The sequence below is a fragment of the Vipera ursinii genome, assembly GCF_947247035.1.
Source record: "Vipera ursinii genome assembly, chromosome: 2".
Lineage (NCBI taxonomy): Eukaryota > Metazoa > Chordata > Lepidosauria > Squamata > Viperidae > Vipera > Vipera ursinii.
The window spans coordinates 171345102-171369883 of record NC_139513.1 but is presented as its reverse complement, the minus strand read 5'-3'; the positions used below and the strand labels follow the sequence as shown (position 1 = coordinate 171369883).

General features: G+C 43.6%; 1 protein-coding gene across 2 annotated transcripts in view; it reads right to left on the bottom strand.

Moving 5' to 3' along the window:
• Positions 1–2095: 2095 nt before the first annotated feature.
• Positions 2096–24782, bottom strand: part of BCAP31 (B cell receptor associated protein 31) — a 55524-nt gene continuing 32837 nt past the window's right edge. Inside the window, exons 6-8 of one of the 2 annotated variants that reach the window (XM_083353064.1) lie at positions 20409–20535; positions 12326–12426; positions 2096–2718 (exon numbers count right to left, since the gene is read on the bottom strand). In XM_083353064.1, coding sequence (XP_083209190.1) covers positions 2680–2718; positions 12326–12426; positions 20409–20535 — 267 coding nt within the window. In that variant the 3' untranslated portion in view covers positions 2096–2679. Of the gene's footprint in view, positions 2719–12325; positions 12427–19458; positions 19811–20408; positions 20536–24782 lie in introns of those variants that run through there. The other variant, XM_083353065.1, reaches the window with a different exon arrangement.

The window sequence follows — 24782 nt, the reverse complement described above, 5'->3', positions numbered from 1 at the left end:
CAAGGACCCCTCATCATAAAAACTTCCAGAATTGAATGGGACAAAAATAAAACCATTCATCCTGGAGGAGTTACAGGTACGTAGCTCCTTATATATGGCTTCAAGCCCTCAACCTCCCTGGGTGGACGCATAAATGCAGAAGGGCAACAGTTAGGAAAAAGCTTTCATAATGTTTTCCCTTGCTTTTTGCATAGGAGCAATCGGAATATATGACCGGTCCAAGTGATTCATAAGGGCAATCAATGGATCCATCATACTCATCTAAAACAAAGATGGACAACTTTTGGTAGCCCTTGGAGGATATCTTTTATTATCATCATCATCAGAAGGCCCTGGAGGGCCCAGCATTAGGCAAGGCAAAGGTAGAATGTTCAGCCTTACTACTGGGAACTGTGGAAGAGTAAATGTTACTGTGCTATTACTTTTGTTTCATGTGTTTGCTCAAAATTGTTGGAAAAGCATGTTGCCACTAATTTTTAGCATCATGACCTTATACTTTTTCCAGTAGGCTTTTCATTTCCCTACAGTTCACCCCATCACCAGTTATTTCTCAAGTCTTATCCCTATTTCCTTTTAATTATCTCTGACCCTGATAAGAGAATGAGACTCAGTTGAGGTTCCTCCTACAATATACCTTTTATATTAGATCATTTACTTAGGGCAGGGGTGTCAAACTCAATTTCATTGAGGGCTGCATCAGCATTGCGGTTGCCCTCAGGGGGCCGGGCGGGTATGGCCTGGGTGGGCGTGGCCTACTGGGTGGGCGTGACTAGACGGCATATGGCCTCCTGGGTGGGCGTGGCCAGCTCTACATCGTTTGCATCGAGGGTGCCTATGGGGGCCTGGGCAGGAGTGGGACAGATCTGGGGGTCTCTGGCAGAAGGAGGGACTCTGGGCCAAGGCCAAGGCAGTGGGGGCCGTTCCCTCACTGTTTCCAGGATGGCTTCGCGGGCCGCATGAAACCACTTTGCGGGCCGGATCCGGCCCTTGGGCCTTGTGTTTGACGTGTCTGACTTAGGGTTATATAAATGGAGATGTTCTTGGGAGAACATCTTAGAGAAAGGCTTCCATAAATGCTCCAAACTTTCAATAGGAAGTCTCCGCCCATTAATTAGTACAAGTTGAGAATTGCTTTTTTTTTTTTTTTTTACAAATCCTATAGATTCTGATGCCTTCCAGATTGGCTACCTGTAAAGAATGAGATTAGGGAAGTGATCCCATGTACCATGTTTCTACTCTAGGCCAGTATTTCTCAATCTTGGAATTCTGGGAACTGAAGTCCACACCTCTTAAAAAGTTGCAAAGGTTGAGAAACTGCTTTAGGCAATAGTACTGGGAAAGAGCCAAACAGTACTTTGTTTTGCCCTTGTCAGGAAGCGGAACAGAACAAAAGTTTTATACCACCCTCCCAGCACACCTTGTTGTTTGTTGGTATAAAGGAGTTCTACAGGTCTTTCATGCCACATTCAGAAGCCTTGAAGTCCCACCCCACCTACATGGGACATTGTTTATTCCTGAGAGTTTGTATTTTTCGTCTCCCTCAAACTCCTTCCATTATGGCCTTAGTTAAATCCCTCAACAGCAATTATCTCCACTCCCACCGCACCCCAGATTTTGCCAGTTCCCCCTTTTTATTCCCCCTTTGCCAGAACTTCTAGAGTTCTCCTCTTTATTAGTCTGGGACTGAATTGCTTTTCTTTGCATACAGGCAACCTTGTCACTTAGGTGGGCACCTAGCCAAAGACTATACACAGTAGCCCTTGTGGCTCTGGGGCATGATTAACGGCTGGAAAGCCAAGTAGCAAAGGCTCAGGAACCAAACCACAAATGTAACCTGGACAAGACCCAGATGACAACACAAACAATGTGGCCAAGGCTGCGGGTATGATAGGGAGGAGGAAGGCAGACTCTTTTTACCTCCAAGGAAGTCAACAGGGGTGGTTTGAGTTTAGCCAGGAAGAGCAGGCCAAAAACCCAGTGGCCCCACAGTTTTCCTCTCAAAACACACCTTCATACCCGCAAGGTAACACACTTTTTAGGGAGTGGAAATTCAACTCCCCCCACCCCCCAACACACACACAGAACACACCAAGAATACTGTTTCAAAGATTTAATGAGAAGCTTTGTACAGTCACCTTATTTCGCACATTTAAAAAAAAATAGAGAGAGGTATGGACATACGGCCAATCTTTCCTCTTTCCATTCAGGCACATAAACTCAACTCAACGTGAACTCTTCAGCCTGGAATGGTGCAGAGGAATGGCCAATGCATGGCAATACAAATGCAGCTGAAAGAGGCAGACTCTGTTAAGGGTGCATGCTGAAATAGCCGGGCAGCCTCCCCAGCAGAGCACCAAGACATGCTGCTGGTTCAGCCTGAACGGATTCTCCTTTTGCCCCCTGCCCCTTCTCTACCCCACCCCACCCCACCTCCTGGAAAGCCTCCCACGGATACAGTGACAGGCATCAGTGGGATACAGTGACAGGCATCAGTCGTCTCTTGCCAGCAGGCGCAATAAAGACCACTGTCTGCTCAAAAGCTATAGCAGCATTGGAGGGGGGGGATGTTTGGGAGAGGGGCAGGAGTGGATAAACACAAAGGGCTCAGTTAGGTCCCACCGCCAGAAAGAGACAAATGTACAAGAAGGAACAGGATGGAGGCTAGGCAATCCAACTGAATCATTCATCCTTCTTATCCTTTTGGCCTTCACAACTTGCCTGAAGGGGGGGAAAAAAGACAAAACATTGATTAGAGCAAGAAAGACCTTCTCCTAGTTTAGTGCTGATGGTCAGCACTCAAGGTATCTAAGGCTGAAATTTTACATGGTTTATTCTGCAATCTTTCTTAGTAAGGAAGAGGAACCACTGCAGGGCTCCATTCACCACTGCAGAGCGACTCCGAGGTGCTTGTACTCTAGTCAAGCCTCCATTTCATTTTCTGAGACAACCTCAAGCACCCAATAAGAGGCATTAAGAATTTCCAACTTAACATCTTCCGAAAGCTGAATTCTGCAGTAACCATCCTGTTTAGCGTTTGTTATACTTTTTCAGAATCAAGACAGGGATAATACACTTGTGGTTAAAATGTTCCCTGAACTCCTCAACCAAGCTAGGTAGTTAGTGGATACTCTGCACCTAGAAACTAAATACAAGCCCAATGTCATCTCAAGCAGACAATAGGCCAGTCATAAGACTCTGCAAGCTGAAATATACACAACAGAATGACTCCCTGCTGGCCAATGACGCAAGGTCTCCATTCAAATCATTGTTCTTTGTATGCTGCAAGGTCATGAGTTGTTCATTCTTGGGTATATCATTCCTAGTGTGTCACTCTGGCTTGTCTCCATGAAATACGTGCCTGATGGTAGTTACTGCAAACATGACTTACGAAAGTGGTGTTGTTGCAGGATATTCCCATCAGCATTTCCTCAGCAATGCCAGACACGCTGAGAAGACCTGCCAGTTCAAAAATGACTCAATACTAAGACCATGGATGCACAAACACCACATTATTAGGCACAGAGGTTAACTTCTTGATCAAGCCAGTTTTTTCTCTCATCTTTAAAGAAGTTCCTGTTCTTTACAGCTTAGAAACTAAAGGTGGTCCTCACTTAATGACTGGTCACTTATCCTCCAGAAGTTACTTAGGACCTGATTCTGGAATTTCAGTGGCTGCACACAGCTCTGAGGTCTCATGACTTATGTTTTGGGCATTTCACAACCCACACACTTTACAGCTTATTGCAGAAGTCCCGCACTAACGTGACCACGATTTATGATTTGTTTTTGCCTGTTTCTGGCCTTTTCTGGCAAAAAAAATATTAGTATATGAGGTGGATGATCAGCTTCCGCATCATATATACTTTGTTTCTTATCACCTCCAAAGAAAAAGTAGACAGAACTATAAAGTTAGGCAAAACTACTCAGTTTACTATCACCTACATACCTATTACAGAATGCAATTAATTAGTCCACACACAACTCTAACAGGAATGGTGTCACATTCATAGAAACCCATTGCTACTGTATATTCCAGTGGAGAATGGATTACACTCTGATGGGAAAAATCCAAGGTTTATACTGTTCTCCACTAGATGAAAATCAAAATAACTAACGTGTAACGCGGTGGCTCAGTGGGTTAGGACGCTGAGCTTGTCAATCGGAAGGTCAGCAGTTTGGCGGGTCGAATCCCGAGTGCCGCGTAACAGAGTGAGCGCCTGTTACTCGTCCCAGCTTCTGCCAACCTAGCAGTTCGAAAGCACGTAAAAATGCAAGTAGAAAAATAGGGACCGCTACGGTGGGAAGGGAACAGCGTTCCGTGCGCCTTTGGCGTCCAGTCATGCCGGCCACATGACCACGGAGACGTCCTCGGACAAGCGCTGGCTCTTCGGCTTTGAAACGGAGATGAGCACCGGCCCCTAGAGTCGGAAACGACTAGCACGCATGTGCGGGGGAACCTTTACCTTTACCTAACCAAAACAAACACTAGCCCGATGTTCAAAAACAGCCTGCATTCTCCAAGCACTCACACTAAACCTATAATACAGACCAGTGTTATCCTCAGATGGTAGTGTGGGATCAAGGCTAAGAGAGACAAAGTAGACCAATTGTTGCCAAATTCATGTCACAAACGGGATTTGGTCTACAAACATCCCAGTTCCGCAAAACAGTCCTTTTGATAACGTGCCACAGGAGCACACCCTCATTAAATCATATTTGTGAAGCAGACAGTTCACCAGCCGTACCTGTATGCACATTCAATCGGATCAAATGATCACGTCAAGAGTGTGTGATTTTAAGGTTAGCCCTTTTCACATGCTACTCACTATATGCATCATTCTGAACAATGAACAAGCATCTTTAACGATCCCTTTGAAAAAAGTCTGAGAGGTTGCATCAAGAGGAAACACTCGCTGGATGACCAGAAATACTTGAGGCAACCCTATTTTTCTCAAGTGTTAAGCTCAGCCATGCAAGAACATGCCCGGCCCAGCAATTGCTCAAGGAGGCTAAAGCAGCTGTTCCCGAATTCTCGACTGACAGTCTTGACTACTGCCACCTATGACTACTGCAATCTTACTCCGCAGGGAGAGATTTATTTACATTGCACAGAGGGGCAGGAAGACCCTCCAGGTTCTATCTGGGAGTGTTCCTAGGCAACTCGGGAGACCACAAGAAGGAACAGCCATTTTTTAACTATATAATTTTATCCTGATTGGGATTTCCATTTTGGTTTTTTTCAGACATATTTGTTAGGATTTTAAAGTTTTAATGCTGTAAGCCAAGGGTCCTCAAACTTTGCCAACTTTTAAGACTTGTGGACTTCAACTCTCAGAATTCCTCAGCCAGCAAAGCTGAAGTCCACAAGTCTTATAAAGTTGCCAAGGTTGAGGACCCCTGCTGTAAGCTACCCGGAATCATTTCATTATGAGATGGGTGGCAAATACATTTAATAAATGAAGTATAAATAAATAAGTGAACAAACAAGCTGCCACTTGTACAGCTCATGGTATTTCTTCCAAGTTGGCAGTTATGAGAGCAATAGCTGGCTGTTGCATTTCAGGCAGTATCTTGAACCATATAGCAACCCAACCAGAATCCAACTCTCTACTCTTCCCCCACCCCACCCACCCCCCAAAAAAGCTCTGAAACACACTGTGGCATAACTGGGACACAATGCCCTGTCTCTGAAGCATAGTCGGTTTCTAGTATAAGGGCAATGAAGAAGGGGAATGGGAATAAAAGAGAGTATATAGTTCATAGGATATTCAGCTGTTATAGAAGGAATCCCTGTGAGGCCACATGTAGTTTCCTGCCACTCTTACTTAGCTCCCGCGTCCCCACCACCCCAAGTTTCTAACAGAACCCATACATATGAACCAAGGAATTCTGCTGGGGCTAGAGCCAACCTTGTGCCTCTATAGCCAACACCATGGGTTGGTATTAGAACAAACTGGCCTGCTTCATACTAAGCCATTGTGGCTTATTGGGATGATCCACCAAGGCTTTCTAATTCCATGAAAGAAGTAATCATTACCAACTACAGCAGACATATCAGCATTCAGTGTGAACCAACTATCTAGGAACAACAGTAAATGGAATGTAAGTTGTGGGTACAATCAACAATATCCTAGGTAAGGGAGTCTTCTGGAATCCCTAGCATATTTGCCACTCTAGGTTATTAAAAGCAGAGCTATGTTCTTCAGGGCTGCCAGTCTTCAAAGACATCTGAGTATCTACACACACAACACACACACACACTCTATTTTTAAGCTTCTGGCAAAGCAAAGCAACACTCAGATTTGGAAGCCAAATTAGATGTGCTTTGGGACCACAAGGGAGGGAAGAAAATAATAACAGGTGGCTGTAGCAGATACAGTCAAGACAGCAGCCGAAAAAGATCTGCAGAGAGGATTTATACAGAAAATGCATAAAAGTACTAACTTTGCTCACAACAATCCTGATGATACAGTCTTTGGGATCAAGACTTTCTGAAGGACTAAATATTATATGGTTAGAGGAAGGGGAAAAAAACCAGCCCTGAAAATGAACTCCTCTTAAGACTAAGAAGTCAACCAAGCAATGATCACCCCTACCCAGTGCTTTTTTTGTATAAGAAAAAGGTGCCGGAACTCACACATGTCATACAACCCGCCTTGCCTATCCTACAAGGCTCCATCCAAAAAAGGTGCCGGAACGCCGTTCTGAGCGTTCTATGAGAAAAAAAGCCCTGCCTCTACCTATACAAGTTTGATGACTTCTGTAGTATCTGCAGCAATCCAGGTAACCAAAACCTCTATGCCCATACGATAGGAGAGAACCAGAGTGCGGTAGTTCATGAGGTTAGAGTGATCGGCTGACAATCAGCAGCCTTGCATTCAAGACCTGTTGTTGCTGCAGGGTGGGGTAAGCTCCTGTCACACACTCCAGCTCCAGTGGTTCGAAAGTGGGTGACCGCAAGTAGATAAATGGTTACCACTTTGGTGGGCAATTTCATGGGGACATGAAAGGATCCCCCAACTTGGCATCCCCTGGGCAACAGTGATGTCATCAGCAAATCCTTTCATCACGGACGCACTTCAGTGCTTCCAATATGGAAGTATTTGTAAGAGCAAAGAATCGAACCAATTAAAACTCCTAAGCCAACTCCTAGACCCGCTCAGCACATAACCTCAAACAATTCACACAAACAAGGCCAAGACTCCTCCCACCAGTTGTAACTCTGAAAGAAGGTAAATGAATCAAAAAGGACAAGAGAAACCTTCCAAAAGGATGCTTCCAAGGATCCAAAGTCTCTTGTTCGACAAGAGACTATGATCCCAATGAAACAGGGGTGAGACTGGAGAAGAAACCCTCAAGTTTTTTTTTTATAGGAAATAAAGCCTATCTCAAAGCTTCAAAATCAGGAATGGAGTGGGGGGGGAGGGAAGAGAGAGAAAACAGGTATTATCTTATTGGAAGATGTATTCAGCTTTGTCTTAACATTCTTGGACCCCAATTTAAAAACAGAGTGAAGTCCTTCTATTTGAGTCAGGAAAGTAGCACGAAGACTACTTGCCAACTAACCATTGTGGTCAACTAGCCAGCCATTTGCTTTCCAATTTAAGTCTAGCCTCAGTACCTTCCACTCCTTAACTTTTAAGCCTGGACTCTCGCATGCTTTGTTCCCCTCCGGGAACAAAAGAAAACACCTAACACTCCTCCTCAGGCTCCTCCTGCCTGGTTCTGCTGCTCCCTTACGTGCCCTTAGGGTTGCACTTCCCCACCCACTCATCTTTATCAACCACCAGGTGTGGCAGCATCTTATGACTGCTTACGTGCTGCCAACCACGTGGATGTTTACTGGGCCAGATTCTCAGGCACTCCCCACCAGGTTCCTCCCTCTGCAGTCAAGGCGGTGTTGCATCTGCTTTTCCTTGTAGCCCCTGTGTGGGGATGAGGTTACCAAGGCAACAGAAGCCTGGTTTCTCTTTCTCTTTCTTTCTTTCTTTCTTTCTTTCTTTCTTTCTTTCCTTTCTTTCTTTCTTTCAGCTCTTTACAATGCTGGATCTGCAGTTTAACCTTGGCTAAAATCAACCTCTTGTGAGTGAGAGAGAGGGAGAGGGAGAGGGAGAGAGAGAGAGAGAGAGGAAGAGAGAGAGAGAGAGGAAGAGAGAGACAGAGAAAGAGAGACAGAGGAAGAGAGAGACAGAGAAAGACAGAGGAAGAGAGAGGAAGAGAGAGAGAGACAGACAGAGAGAGGGCGGGAGGGAGAGGAAGAGAGAGACAGAGAGACAGAGAGAGAGAGGAAGAGAGAGAGGAAGAGAGAGAGAGAGAGAGAGAGAGAGAGGGAGAGGGAGAGGGAGAGGGGGAGAGAGAGAGGGAGGGAGGGAGGGATATTGATTGATTCACAGTACTCTCCAAAGAGGACAGGACAAAAAAAGGCTTCCACAAGAACTCCTTTTTGTCTTCTAAAAAAACCAGCAATCCTTCTGGTTGAAAAGGGACTTGATTTAGGAAGCAGGGGGGAAACGAGGCATTTAGGAGTCTCACTGCAGGAGGGTTGTTCCCGAAAAAGGGCCAGTTAAAGCTCCCTGTCTGGGACACCCACCCCCAGCATTTGGGCTGTCTTGGGATTTGGAGGAGTTGACCTTCAGCATATCTGGAAGGCATGTGCAACAGAATGACCATGTCTGAGCAAGTCGCCCCTGCTTGGTCCCTGATTAAAAAGGCCACTGCAGAATCCCAAGGTTTTTAGGCTAGACCAGCAGTTGAAAAAGAACCTCAGGGAAAGGCAGTCGGGAGCCTGTTCTGTTCCGTAGGGCACAGATTTTAGGACAGGTTCCGCTCAAAGGCATTTTACCTTGGAGCAAGGGAAGGCTAGTTGAGGAGAAGGGGTGAAAACTCAGAAAGCAGAGCTGGGAACAGACAAGGTTCTTAAAAGGAAAACTGAGGAGAAAGCAGGAATCCAAGACTCTGGGGCAGGGGTAGGCAACCTCAGCTCTTTTATGACTCATGGACTTCAATTCCCAGCATTCCTGAGTCAGCATAGGTTGCCTACCCCTGCTCTGGGGAAGCTTAGACATAGAGGGCTAAATGATCCACAAGGTTCCTAACTCGGTTCCCTTGAAACCTTGAAATCCAGTCAGCCTGCATTCATTTCTAGACAAAGATAAAGTTGCCGAAGGCTCCTTGATGCTAGAGAAGAAGGTTCATTTATATGAAACCTTCTCCTACATCAAGGGGCAGGCAACAAAGCAGGGAATGCATTGCTATTTGGGATATCTATTACCCCTCCCCCAATGGGGTTAATAGCTGTCTCAGTGTACTTTACTCACTGCAATTGATAAAAGATAGTTGTAATCTCCCATATGTCACCTACAGTCACATTACCAACCAACCATTTATTTATTTATTTATTTAAAAGATTAAATTTAAAACACTTGAATAAGATGGACTTAAAGACTTAGTAAAAGTAAAGGTAAAGGTTCCTCCGCACATGCGTGCTAGTCATTTCCGACTCTAGGGGCCGGTGCTCATCTCCATTTCAAAGCCGAAGAGCCAGCGCTTGTCCGAGGACGTCTCCGTGGTCATGTGGCCGGCATGACTAGACGCCAAAGGCGCACGGAACGCTGTTACCTTCCCACCGGAGTGGTCCCTATTTTTCTACTTGCATTTTTACGTGCTTTCGAACTGCTAGGTTGGCAGAAGCTGGGACGAGTAACAGGCGCTCACTCTGCTACGCGGCACTCGGGATTCGACCCGCCAAACTGCCGACCTTCGGATCAACAAGCTCAGCGTCCTAACCCACTGAGCCACCACGTCCCTTTGCGACTTAGTATATGAGGGCAAATATAACCTTATTGCCATTACCGAAAGGTAGTGGGATGAAACCCATGACTGGAACGTACAGCTAGAACAGGCTGCTGACAAACCTAGCAGACAACTCTCGTCTCCCAAAAGACAGAGAAGGGAACTAGTGGGTCAGCAATATTGGACTTAATTCTTACTAACAGAGATAAAATGATACAACAGATTGAAACTGAGGGAACTGTGGGAGAGAGGAACCACATCATATTGGAATTCAACCTAATCCAGATACAAGCAATAGAACAAAGTCCAACTAGTGTCTTAAGACTTTAAGATAGCTGATTTTAACCAATTTAGAGACATCTTGGGAAGGATTCCATGGATGAAAATCTTAAAGGAGATAACAAGTTGGGAAAAATGATATTATAAAAGTCTAGAACAATACCACTGAAAAAGAAAATAAGAGATCCTAGAAGAAACTAGCATTCTTACAGAAAGAACTCTCTGATAAACTGAAAGACAAAAAGGACACATATAAAAAAATGGAAAAACGGACAAATAACTAAGCCAGAACACCAGCACATAGCCCAAATCTGCAAAGATGAAGTCAGGAAAGCTAAGGTTCAGAATGAACTTGGACTTTCAATAAATGTCAAAAATAAAAAAAGTTCCTTTTAATGTGTAAAAAGGAAAAAAAAATCAGTCCATTAATGGGAGAAGACGGCAAAGAGAAAGGAGAACTGCTAAATTCGTTCTTTGCACCCATCTTTATACAAAAGGAAAAACAGTCCAACCTATCGAAAGCAGATTAAGAACGTAAGTCAAAATAGGCAAGAAAATAATTAAGACAGTATCTATCCACGCTAGACTAATACAAATTAGCAGGACCAGATAGATTACATCCCAGAGTTCTGAAGGAACTGGCAGACGTGGTATCAGAATCATTGAACCGTAATTTTCAAAGATCCTGGAGCACTGGGGAACTACCAGAGGACCAGAAAAGAGCTGATATGGCTCCAATCATAAAAAGGGGGGGGGGAATTGGATCCAGAAAACTACAGAACAATCAGCCTGACATCAATACCTGGGAAGTTCCTGGAAAAATAATGAAGCAATCAATTTAGAAACAACTAAAACTATTATTAGAAGTAACATGGGTTGTCAAAAACCATGCCAAACAAGCCTTATTGCATTCTTTGACAAATTGACTAAATTAGTGGAGCAAATGAATGCTGTAGATCTAGTATACTTGGAGTTCAATAAGCCATTTGACAAACTACAACACAACTAGTTTTTGTTAAGATAGAAAAATGTGGAATAGACAGCATTATCACCAAATGGATTTGCAACTGGCTGACCAACCACAATCAACGTGTAGTCCTCAATAGAACTACATCTATATGGAGAGAAGCGTGCAGTGGAGTATTTCAGGGTTCTGTTTTCGGCCAGTACTCTTCAACACCTTCACAAATGATTTAGATAAGGGGATAGAAGGGAAAATCAACTCTGCAGGCAACACCAAATTGGGAGGAATAGCCAACAATTTAGAAGATACGCTCAAGATCCAGAAGGATCTTGACAGACTTGAACACTGGGCCCTATCCAACAAAGTGCAATTCAGTGGTGGGAAAGTTTTACAAATAGGCAAGATAAACCAAATGCAAAAGTACAGAACAGGTAGCATGTGGCTCAACAGCAGTAACTGTGAGAGGGATCGTGGTTGTCCTAATGGGCAACCACTTAAATATGAGGCAACAGTGTGTTGCAACTGCCAAAAAAGCCAATGCAGTCCTAGGCTGCATGTACAGTATCGTTTTATACTGGTTTGGTAAGACACACTTGGAATTCTGCATCCAGTTCTGGTCACCATGATATTAAAAAGATGTTAAAACTCTAGAAGGAATGCAGGGAAGAGCAACAAAGATAATTAGGGTCTGGAGGTTAAAACATGTGATGAACGGTTGCAGGAATTGGGTATCTCTAGTTTAATAAAGAGAAGGGGGACACATCAGACAATCCAGCATTCTATAGATCCATCTAGTTCTGCTCTATTTGTGCAAAAGAAACAGCATTCTCTATGAGGGAGGACCTCTGCTGCAGCCTGCCCAACATCGCTTCTCACTAATGGATTGGATGGCAACCAGCATAGCCACAGGGGACACTATAGGCTGGCGTGGAAGGCTGCTGTAGAGAAAGCTAGGCAAATACATCGATAAGGAATTCCCTATGAATTGGGGGAGGAGGAGAATAAGATTTAAATTTACCCAAAGAAGGGACTACAGCCTAGCATTTTTGCTAGTGAACCTTGTATCATTGCTGCCTTCATCTCCCTATTATCCAAGCCCCACAATCTTTGCAACAGTTGAAATCAAACTTAAACACTGACAGTATGGGGGTTGTTAAAAATAAACAAGGATGGAGTACAGCTTTGAAAGACCGTACAGGTACAGAGTAGTCTCCTGCCAATACCAGCACAGGCCTTCTCAGCTTGCCCCCATCTCCATATTCTTGCCACCCTATTTTCTTCCCTGGGCACCTGAAGTTTGCCATGTTCCTTCAGCAGTCTGTCGTACTCCACTGTCAATCCTTCAGCCTGTTTGCGCATAGCCAATGCCTCGTTGTCTGCCTTATTCAGGGCTGGGTGAAAAAGAGAGAAAAAGCACCGTATCAGTACAGTTTCAGCATCCTCACGCATCTAGTTATTAGAGCAATCACAAGGCAAGGGTGCCAATGAATCTCTCACTGAAAATAGGTCGTTCCGTATCACAGCTTTTCTCCTGCCAAATCAAAAAACCCAGCAGCCTGCCTTTTCTATTATGGGATTCCAAAAAAACCCCCCACCTCTTTCGATTTTCGCAAAGCTCCTACAAGTAAAAGATTCAGGTGACTAGTTGTGCCCAGCTATATAGGTGACTACTAGTTTGCACCAGCTCATTATTTAATGAAAGTGTCACAGCCAATTAATTTGTCTTTTTATCAAGGGTAGCAGAGCTGAGATGATTACATACGGCTAGTTAATTAGCTACCGACTATTTCCTCCCTGGTGATTTTATCCTGAACCAGCAATAGGTTGGGAGTTAACACTTCCATCAAAAATCAAGATGACTTTTAAAAACAGTTACAGTGAGATGAAGTTTGTGAACCCCATAATACTCTCCTTAACCCTAGAGTACTGTGATCTATAATGTGGTCAACGTCATCTAAATTCTGTACTAGAAACAAAACACATACTAAAAAATGACCTACTGTGCCATGTTTTACTGAACCCACTGAGGCAACATTCACTGTCTTTGTTAAAAAAAAGTATTGTGAAGCCCTAGGACAGGGAGGTCTCTTAAAGAGGGAACGTTTTAACCAATGAGATGACGGACAAGCATGATTCGAGGGTCCCTCTACTATAAAAATAACCCCACAGATCATCGTTGAAGTTTACTCTTAAATGGAACACACTGTGAATCAGAATTCTGCACATTTTACAGAAGGAACTGAGATGCTTTAAAGGCTGAAAAGGGACTATAAAACCACTGTCAAAGACTTCAGTCTCAATCAGCCCATGGCAAAACACATATTGTAGTAACAAATGGGGAAAATGCAACATCACTGTCACTTTTCCCAAGATTGAGCTTTCAACAAAAATCATGACAAAAGCGAGGCAAACAATATTCCAGGTGGTCAAAAAGAACCGTTGGGTAATGGAAAAAAAAAAAACACCCTGTAGCCAGTCTTGTATTGTTTGATGTCAATGTCCGTGAGTCTTCCACACGGAAAACATTAAGAGGGATTGGCATGGGAGAACACCGAAGATAAAGTGTGTCTAAAATTTACCAAAGACTACCTGGATGATCCTGCAGGTTATTATTAAAACCATGTTCTGTGGAAACATGACATGAAAATGGAACTCGTTGGTGTTGACGAGAAACGTTATGTTTGGAAAAACCAAATACTGCATTCCAGAAAAAGAATCTCATCTCAACCTTAAAGCATGATGGTCTCCAGATCATGTCTGAAACTACTGTGCAAACTGTCCGGATCCTGAGGTTGTGAGTATTTGTGGAAACAATCTACTACTAAAATTCTCATGTCTGCAACCTTTAATTGGGCAAAACGATGCATGATAGAATAACAATTTTTGGATAAAAGTACCTCAAATGGGCCAACTTACAGAATGTGTCTAAAATCCAGGAACCATGACTCCTATGTGAGATTGAAATTTGGCAAATTTGTGGTTGCTTCAATGCTGCTGTGCTATTACATGGAAGTTCAGTAGGTTGGTCCCACTCTTTAGCCCTCTGGAAGCTGAGTAGACCAGCCCCTCCTTCAGCCACTGGAGGTCGGGTAGACTGCCCTAGCTCCTTGTTGTAATTAAGCTGGGCTGGAAGTCACTCAGACCACTCCTGCTTTTTTTTGACTATGGTTATTTTGTTTCTGTTTAGGTAAGGAAATATCTCTGAAGCAATGGCCTAACACAGACAGGTCAAACACAAGGCCCGGGGGCCGGATCCGGCCCGCGAAGTGGTTTCATGTGGCCCACGAAGCCATCCTGGAAACAGTGAGGGAACGGCCCCCACTGCCTTGGCCCTGGCCCAGAGACCCTCCTTCTGCCAGAGACCCTCAGATCTGTCCCACTCCTGCCCAGGCCCCCATAGGCACCCTTGATGCGAAGGATGTAGAGCTGGCCACGCCCGCCCACCCAGTAGGCCACACCCACCCTGGCCACGCCCACCCAGCCCCCCTGAGGGGGTTGAAATTGAATGAAATTGAATTTGACACCCCTGGCCTAACAGGTCATAGGTTCTAGTTTCTAAATTGTACCAGCAATTCTACAGTGAAATATCAGAGCATTCATCCATGAGGTGATGCTTAAACAAATGTAGGTCAATAATTCCAACCAGAACAAATAGATTTACAAAAAAAAAATGGCTGAAACAGAATAATTTTTCTATTTTGAGATCTTAATGAAGGACATTTCAAAAATAACAATGAGTTGAAGCAGTTTGTAAAGAGGAATAGACTAAAATATTACCAAATGAATGTGCAGGACTGAGCAACAAGTTCAGGAAACATCTGGTTGAACTAATCCTAAAGGTGTTTTTTTTTTCGTTTTTTTTCCCTAACACATTGTATGTTAGCCAAGTATATTTAATAAAGAGACATGGTGCACTGTTTTACACATTGCTTGTTAAAAACTTTATAAAACTTTATAAAATAATCTCTTTAAACATCAATAGGCTGTAGATGAAGTTCAGATTATACTGTAGATCGTAGTACTGCAGGATTATGGGTAGTTCTAAATTGTGGAAATCTGAAATAAGCAGGCAAAATGTAATTTTCAAAATGAGGCAGGAAAGCATTACTATTTTGGTTATTTCAAGATTTTTCTTTGCTTTTTGTGAAATGAGGTGGGAGCAAAATGAGCAGAAGATAACGTAATCCATGGCAATTGCCAATATCAACCAAGGGGTGGCTGTTCTACCAAATAATACTTCTTATAACATACTTGATAGAAAGTTGTTGTTGTTGTTAGCTGAGAAGTTGTGTCCGACCCATTGCAACCCCATGGACAATGTTCCTCCAGGCCTTCCTGTCCTCTACCATCTTCTGGAGTCCTTTTAAGTTCACGCCTACTGCTTCAGTGACTCCATCCAGCCACCTCATTCTCTGTCGTCCCCTTCTTCTATTGCCCTCAATCTTTCCCAGCAATAGGCTCTTCTCCAGTGAGTCCTTCCTTCTCATTAGGTGACTTAATAATAATAATAAAGCTGGAAGGGACCTTGGAGATCATCTAGTCCAACCACTCGCTCAGGCAGGAAACCATATACCATTTCAGACAAATGGTTGTCCAATCTCTTCTTAAAAACCTCCACTGTTGGAGCACCTACAGCTTCTGCAGGCAAGTCATTCCACTGATTAATTGTTCTTACTGTTAGGAAATTTCTCCTTAGTTCTAGGTTGCTTGTCTCCTTGATTAGTTTCCATCCATTGCTTCTTGTCCTGCCTTCAGGTGCTTTGGAGATTAGCTTGACTTCCTCTTCTTTGTGGCAACCCCTGAGATACTGGAACTTACATATCTCTTAACCCAACATGCTTTGGGTTAAGATGAAAGCTATTCCATGTCTCCCTTCTAGGAAGGAATGTAGAAGTAAAATAAGATTCTGAATCAACACTGTTCAGATTTTTAATTTTGCACAGTATGGTAAACAATGGAAGTAGATCTCTCCAGCATCTTCACTTTTTCATTTTTCTGCAATATTCAGACCAGCTTTTTGATCTTTTTATTGTGATGTGAGTTTTTGTTTTTGCTTGATTGCTAATATCTGTTTGTTGCTTGTTACCCAGAGTCCCCTGCGATGGAGTGGTTTGTAAGAACTGTTAAATTTATTTTATTTTTTTTAATTCCATTTATATCCCGCCCTTCTCCGAAGACTCAGGGCGGCTTACAAGCTTAGCAGTAGCCTTCATTCTATGTAGATGCCTGCTTATTAGGGCTTTCGCCCCCCCCCCCAAGCGGCATTATTACAAAGTCAGCTTAATTGCCCCCAACAATCTGGGTCCTCATTTTACCTAACTCGGAAGGATGGAAGGCTGAGTCAACCTAAAGATCCAAGTTAAATTTCTATAAGGGAGGTGGAAGATGAAATCCTAGTGAAGCCTTCAGCAATTCAATGCCTTCCAGGATAGGCTGGGCTACAAGTTTCAGAGTTCCCAGCAGCAAGGCTAAGACTGCCCTGGCTAGAAATTTTGGAAGTTCACCTGCCATTCACTACCAACGATCTGTTGAGGGGTGGAAATATTCTAATCTGAGTAAGATGTTTGAAACGGAGCTTTTCTAGTTTGGGCCATGATTGGAAACTGGTTCTCCTTAACCCAGTCCTTTCAGCCATTCCAAGAAGGCTTCACACCTATTTGCATGACTCAGGTGACCCTGAGGACACAGATAAACTTCAAGGTGGCCTCAAAGACTCTCTGAAAGAATGCAAATGACCAGCTGCCTGCAAGGAATATAAATCCTTCTATTCGCCACTATCCAGTCAGAGCCGAAGAAGCTTCTTAAATGAAAAGCGAAACGTCTTCCAAGAAAAACAAGAAAATCCAGTTGCTTTTGAAAAAGCACCTTTGGGACAACCATGAAGGCTCCACACCTGAAAGGACTGTGTTGTGCAGCTGTGCTTTCTGCAGGATGTTTTCTACCCTGTGTCCCTTTCGCTGTTGAACACAGGTGCAGGCTGTTGTGGATGAGTCTGGGTTGTCTGCATTTCAAACTGAGGGCAAATGGTTCCTGTAGTCTGCAATGTTTTCTGGAATTCCGTTCCTATTCCCGCACCATTTGAAGGGTGTCCACCCCAAAGTGCAGAGTTAAATGTCTCCACAACACAGTCCTTTCAGCAGTTCCAAGAAGGCTCCACGCCCATTTGCACTTCTCAGGTGCAGGACACAGATAACCTCCAGGTGGCCTCAATGACTCTCTAAAAGAATGCAAATGACCAGCTGTCTGAAAGCAATATAAATCCTCCCATTTCCCACCACCCAGTCAGTGCCGAAGAAGATGCTTGAGTAAGAAGTGCAACATCTTCAAAGAAAAACAAAGAAGTCCAGTTGCCTCTTCAAAAAGCATCTTTGGGATAACCTTAAATTACTACTGTATTATCAAAAAGAACCAAGTAGGTGCTAACTAACTGAGTATAATCAATTTTACTCAAAGCTTGGCCAGTTTGGCCAGGAAAAAATAACAAAGACCTTTTCAAAAGACTGGAAACATTTATATGGATTTTTTTTGTTGAAAGAAGACAGGACTGAACTGATGGTTTGGGGATTTAAAAAGGGTTAAAGGGAAGGGAATTATATGATAAAAGGAAGGAGAAAAAGAGGGAGAAGAAAGAGTAAGATGGTAATTACTGGATGGAAAGAAGGGGCAGAAATAATTCTACATTTAATTTTTCTTATTTTCCTTTAATTGTTCTTACTTAACAGTTGAAACATTTCTTGCAATTCTCATTGCCTTATCTATTTTAAATAGGGCATGGTACTCTTATCCACTGTATTGGCTTTTTCTCCTCTTCTCTCTTTTGTGTAAATTACTCCTGCTTGTACCCCACTCCCCATCCCATACTATAAAGCTGTTAAGAATTGTACCTACATCTGGTCATTGAATATAAAAAAATATTTGAATTTGAGTACTTATATACTGCCTTTTATAGAGAGCTCAAGGCAGCAGACATTGTACTTCCTCCTATTTTTCCCCCAAACAACCCTATGAGGTAGGTTGGGCTGAGAGAAAATGACTGGCCCGAAGTAACCAGGTGAGTTTATGAAGCTGAGAGTGGACAAGCACCTGTGTTTCCCTGCTCCTGGAATAACACCTGCACGCTAGACCCACCCTGCTGCATGTGAGAAATTAGCCCATTGTCCAGCCTGGGACTGAGAATTGACTGTGTGCATAGGGCAGTGATGTGCGGGGGGGGGGTGTCTTTCAAAGGGCTGTCAAAATATGAAGCTTTTTGGTCTCTGAATGACAGAGCCCTAGCTGAGGGATCAGCACCAGGTGGAAAGCATGCTATCCTCTTTGACAGCTATAAAAGGCGATGCTGGAAAAAGAGACATGCCACTTCACGGGGGCAGACACAAGCAGCTGTTCTACCTTACTACTAGATCACCCAGCGTCCTAAAAATAATGCAAAAAAGCACACCCATCTGGAAGACCTCAGGAATGCTGCTTGTGGCTACAACACAGCATAGTGCCCAATCTGGTACTGTCCATCTGCCTGGCCACCATGCCATTTGATCAGCTGGGGTGGGATGCAGAGGGAAGAATACACCAAAGGGTTATGCAAACCCTCTCAGGATTGGAAAGGTCAGTTGCCACCCAGAACTTGCTCAGTCCCAGGATTCCTCTAGGGCTGATGTCAACCCATTCCATTTGCCAACCCCTGTATATGGGATCCAGAGGAGCTGTTCAGTTGATACTGCAATAGAGAAGACTAGTCACATGTCAGGGAGGAGAGGGGGAGGGAATGCATATACTATAGCGCTGCAAGGTTTGTGGACCACCTGTCTCCAACTTCCCCTGGCTGGAAGAATAGACATGCATGTATTTTAATTTATATATCAAATTTAGAAACCACCCATCTCACTCGCAGAGCAACTGTGGACAGTGTGCAATGATGAGGTGTATTAATGAGCAGTTGGGGCTGCGAGCTGGCCAGATGAACATCGCAATGTATGCTCTATGGTATCACAAACAGGCCCTCTAAAATACTTCTATATGTTTTGGTGTTCGAGACATTGCTTGTGGGAAGCAACAACTGAGTTACAAGGCCACCATTGTTGGTCTTTGAAGCAGATGTCCTTGTCACAGGGAACTCTCCTGCTCTCTCACCTTCTCTTTCTCACATTCATATTTGTACTGTATTATTTCTGCAAGCATGGGAATGTCTTTATTAATTATCTGGGGTTTTCTAAGAAGAATGTAAACAGAAGACTTCAGCGAAACAGTGTTATTGTCCTTGAACGTGGATGTATAACTAAATATACACCACAGAAAAGCAAGAAGATATGTAGGACCAGAAAGGGAAAAATAGTCTGGTGGTAGGATGAAGTGGCCAAAACACTTTCAAATCATGATTACCAGAAGCGGGTGGCTTATTCTGCCACACAAGTATCTTTACCATAAGCTCCATGATAGTAATATTTTAATAATTTAAGCAAAGGAGAAAGCAGCTCTCTCAAAAAGAAAATGTAGGGAAAAAATGGAATATCCTGGACATGTGTGATATACCAGAGTCTGCATTATTCCTAAGACTGACATCAAGTTTAGCCCTTGACAATTGAAAAGTTGCCTTTCCTTGGTCTTGCCAAAGAATAGAAATAGAAGCACGTAGCTATTGTGTTCTTGCGAATTTTCTTTCTGCAGAAAAAGTTTTGTTCCCAAGTTTTATTCAGTTGGGTTCCACAGTTCAGCTTCTTTCAGCCGAGATTTGTGGCTTTGCATGGATCCGTGTGAACAAAGGAAGTTACTTCATCTCAGCTGGAGAAGAGGAAGAACAAACTACTTGCAGAAGAGACTGGCATATTGTTTTAGGCAAATAAACTTGAAAAAGCCCCCGTTTCTTGCTGGGCATTCACACTGCTGGAAGAAAAATTACCATATAGAGCTGGAAGGAGGTATCTCACAAAGTGGTCCCTGCTCTTAGGGTCAATTTAATCAAAAAGCGAACCATTTTACAACTGGACGAGAGAAAATGCTAACTGCATGACTCCAGACAAAGACAGTGTGTGTACAAACAAATGTTCCAGGACTGGCTCATTGATGCCCAAAGTTTGATGCCAAGTGGATTATTTATAGCCAACAGGAGGAACAGGTTCAAGATTGTACATGAGGAAGGCACATGGGTATACAGTTCTACAGTTATAAATAGATGCTAGGTCACCCCTTAGGTAGCTTCCAATTAAGAGCCAACTGTGCAAAATTTGGAGTAGGGTATAAAGAGAAAACAAGAGAGTTGCCCAAGCAGGTTATTCCTTCTTCCTCTGGACTGATGGAAAATGGCACCTGTCAGGTAAAAGTATATAAGCACCAGGGTGATCTACGTGAGCCCTTTAATGCCTGAAGTTTCACCTCTCACCTTTTTTGGTAGAGGTCAACTCATCCTGTAGTTTCTTGATTTCAGCCTGCAGAGTTCGGTTTTCTTCCTCTGCCCCAATGCCTTTGATGTCCAGGTCAGCCACTTCTACCCCTGCCAGCTTCAATTCCTGCAAGTGAAAGGAGGAGTGATATTGAACCGGTGGACAGCACGAAGAAGTCGGGAGAAAGGAACTCTGACCATCTGAGATCAGGTTCGCCAAATGAGGAATCTCCTGACCTTTCCTGTAACCATTTGAGCTAATGCAGGGGAACCTAGAACCTAGAATCAGGGGTAGGCAACCTTGGCTCTTTTTTGACTCGTGGACTTCAACTCCCAGAATTCCTGAGCCAGCCATGCTGAGGGGAAAGGGAGAGCTTTCCAAGCTGAGCCATGCTGGCTCAGGAATTCTGGGAGTTGAAGTCCACGAGTCATAAAAGAGCCAAGGTTGCCTACCCCTGATCTAGAGGAACCCAGTCTCTCTCAAAATAGCACCAACCTTCAGACTCACATGCTGTTCCGTCTTTTTTTTCTGAGGCTCCCAGAAACACTTACCGATGAAATTTATTTATTTATTTATTTATTGATGGGATTTATATCCCGCCCTATCTCCCGAAGGACTCAGGGCGGCTAACAACAAAACATATAATAAGTACAGAAATCAAGATAAAAATGAAATTGAGAACATCAGTGCAGTAAATTAAAATTAGAGAATTTAAAAAATGAATTAAAAATACTAAATATAAATTAATTAAAATGCCTGTCAGTCCAGGTCAGCCTGGTGGAACAGGTGTGTTTTGAGGCCGCGGCGAAAGGATTGGAGGTTTTGGGCCATCCGAAGCTCAGGGGGGAGCTGATTCCATAGGACTGGCGCTCCCACAGAGAAGGCCCTCCCCCTGGGGGTCGCCAGCCGACATTGCCTAGCTGACGGTACCCTGAGGAGGCCTTCTCTGTGCGAGCGTACTGGACGATGGGAATTTGTTCCCGGCAGCAGATGGTCCTGCAAGTATCCCGGACCTAAGCCATGTAGGGCTTTAAAGGTAAGTACCAGCACCTTAAATCTCACCCGGAGGGCAACTGGTAGCCAATGCAGCTCACGCAGGAGGGGTGTGATATGGGAGTATCGGGGAGCTCCCATCACAACCCGTGCAGCCGCATTCTGCACCAGCTGACGCCTCCGGGTGGTCTTCAAGGGCAGCCCCATGTAGAGAGCATTACAGTAGTCTATACGGGAGGTGACGAGTGCGTGGCTGACTGTACGTAGGGCATCTCGGTCCAAAAAGGGGCGCTATTGGTATATAAGACGAATCTGTGCAAATGCCCCCCTAGCCACGGCTCCAATGTGATCTTCAAAACTGAGTCGTGAATCTAGGAGGACGCCCAGATTGCGTGCTCTATCAATGGGAGGTAACATCTCTCCTCCTATAGTCAGAGATGGGACCTCTTGGACTATTGACCTGCATTTATTTGGTTTGTCAAAGGAAAGTGAATATGCCTTACATACTTCCAAACGAGTGTGACACCTGAACAAAATCACACAGAAATCATGACTGCCATCAATTACAATTACTGACTGAACACACAGTGCCTTCCCCTCCCCCCCTTCCTCCCCACCACTGACTGCATCCTCCATTTCTTCCGATCGGCATTCCTGCCAGTCCCTCTTCAGATACAGCAGATGCCCTGAAAGGCCACAGGCAGATAAATCTATAATAAAGCAGCAATTCTGGAAAGCTATGAATAGATTCCTTTAGAAGTTTTGCAAGAGTGTACAGCTAGGTGGTATCTTTTTGTACTCTCGGCCAAGAAAGCTATTGCAGGCAGTACAAAGGGACAGTAATTGAATCGATGGCAAATTGATCGGGGAAAGAAGCCCTTAAGTGTCTAGGCCAGGGGTCGGCAACCTCGGCTCTTTTATGACTCGTGGACTTCAACTCCCAGAATTCCTGAGCCAGCTATGCTGGCTCAGGAATTCTGGGAGTTGAAGTCCACGAGTCATAAAAGAGCCGAGGTTGCCGACCCCTGGTCTAGGCCGTCTCTAAGTGCGACTCTGACCAAGTTCATTTCAGGAGGCACTCAAGAGGTCACAGTACAGGCAGTCCTCGACTTACTATCACAATTGAGCCCCCAAATTTCTGCTGCTAAGCGTGACATCTGTTAAGCGGGTTTTGCTCCATTTTATGACCTTTCTTGCCAGTCGTAAAGTGAATCACTGCAGTTGCTCAATTAGTAACACAGCTGTTAAGTGAATCTGGATTCCCCCACTGACTTTGCTTATCAGGTGGTCGCCAAAGGTGATCACCCGATCCCAGGACACTGCGACCGTCATAAATACGAGTCGGTTGCCAAGTGTCTAAATTTTGATCATGTGATCACGAGGATGCTGCAATGGTTGTGTGTCATTTTTTTCAGTGCTCTTGTAACTTTGAATGGTCACTAAATGGGACTGTCATAAGACAAGAACTACCTGTAGTTCATGCGCACGGTACTACTCAGTCATCCTTAAGCTCCTGTTCAAAGCAGACTCTGCTAACACTTGATGTTGGACTACAACCTTGTTACACACCAGCAGCTGACACAACAGAAATAATGTCTGGAGTTGAAAAGCGAGTTAGAGAGAAAGGAACGTGATATGTACTATGTAACATTGAATACATACTAGTAAGAAGACTATTGAGCGATTAACTAACATATTATGATAATATAGAAATTAACTTATTGTTTTTTAAATACGTGAACCCAGAGAATATGCTGCTTGCTAAATATTAAGAATGTTATTTTAAAAAAACCCCAACCCTAACCCTAACCTTATAAAAATTAATAAAATATATACAAAAAGAAAAAAAGAACAAATGTCTGGAGTTCTTGTGGAAACAGAAGACTGTTTAAAAGGCAAAATCAATCAGATTCTCAAGGTACAGCACCAATGTTTGCAATGGCACATGCAGAACCCTCTGGCAAGACTCAGCTTTCTTTCCATCCTTTATTGCAGACATGTCAAACACAAGGCCCGGGGGCCAGATCCGGCCCGCGAAGTGGTTTCATGTGGCCCGCAAAGCCATCCTGGAAACAGTGAGGGAACGGCCCCCACTGCCTTGTCCCTGGCCCAGAGACCCTCAGATCTGTCCCACTCCTGCCCAGGCCCCCATAGGCACCCTTGATGCGAACGAGGTAGAGCTGGCCACGCCCACCCAGCAGGCCATACGCACCCTGGCCACACCCACCCAATAGACCACGCCCACCTGGCCCCCTGAGAGCAACCACAATGCTGATGTGGCCCTCAATGAAATAAGAGTTTGACACCCCTGCTTTATTGCATTAAAATCTCCTAGTAAACAAATATTTTGATACTCTATTTCTATTATTTTTCCTATGTAAATTTTTATAGAACTTTTCTTGTCATTTGGTGCATAATTTTTCACTAATAATATTTGCTTTTGATGCAGATAAATTTCTACCATTATTCACTAATAATATTTGCTTTTGATGCAGATAAATTTCTACCATTAATATTCTTCCTTCTTCCTCTGAATATATCATTTTCAAACTTATTGTCTCTTTAATATATAGAGCTACTCCTCTTTTTTTCTGTCGTGCTGACGCATAGTAAAGTTTTCCGATCTATGAATATTCCAATAGTTGATAACCTTGTGCTTTTATATGTTTTTCTTGCAAACAAATTATATCCAAATTCAGTTTCCCTAGTTTCCTAAAAATCTTGTTTCTTTTAATTGGGGAGTTCAATCCATTTATGTTTACTGAAAAGATTCCACTTTCTTTATCCATTTCCATTTACTTCTATTTCGGCCTAACCGATCTAGTAGTTCTTCGTTCTCTAGCTTTCTTTCCAATTAACCCGTTCCTCCATCTTCCAATAATAAACCTATCTATCTGCCCCTGGACCTGCTAACCATGGGATTTGTATAAACCTGTTGGGGAGGGTGAAGATTATAGGGTCAGATGCACACCAATTATCTAAGCAAGATGTCTTCAGAAGTTTTTAAAAAAACAAAACAAAACAAAAAACCTAGGTGCCTACTTGAGGGTTTATCTTCATTTGCATTTCCTTGGTGGAGCAGTGGGCTAATGCCTCCTTAAGTAACACCAGCTGCCTGCAATTAGTGCAGGTTCAAGTCCCACCAGGCTCAAGGTTGACTCAGCCTTCCGAGGTAGGTAAAATGAGGACCCAGATTGTTGGGGGCAATTAAGCTGACTTTGTAATAATGCCGCTTGGGGGTGTGTGTGTGTGAAAGCCCTAATAAGCAGGCATATACATAGAATGAAGGCTACTGCTAAGCTTGTAAGCCACCCTGAGTCTTCGGAGAAGGGTGGGATATAAATGGAATTAAAATAAATAAAAAAAATAAAATTAACTGA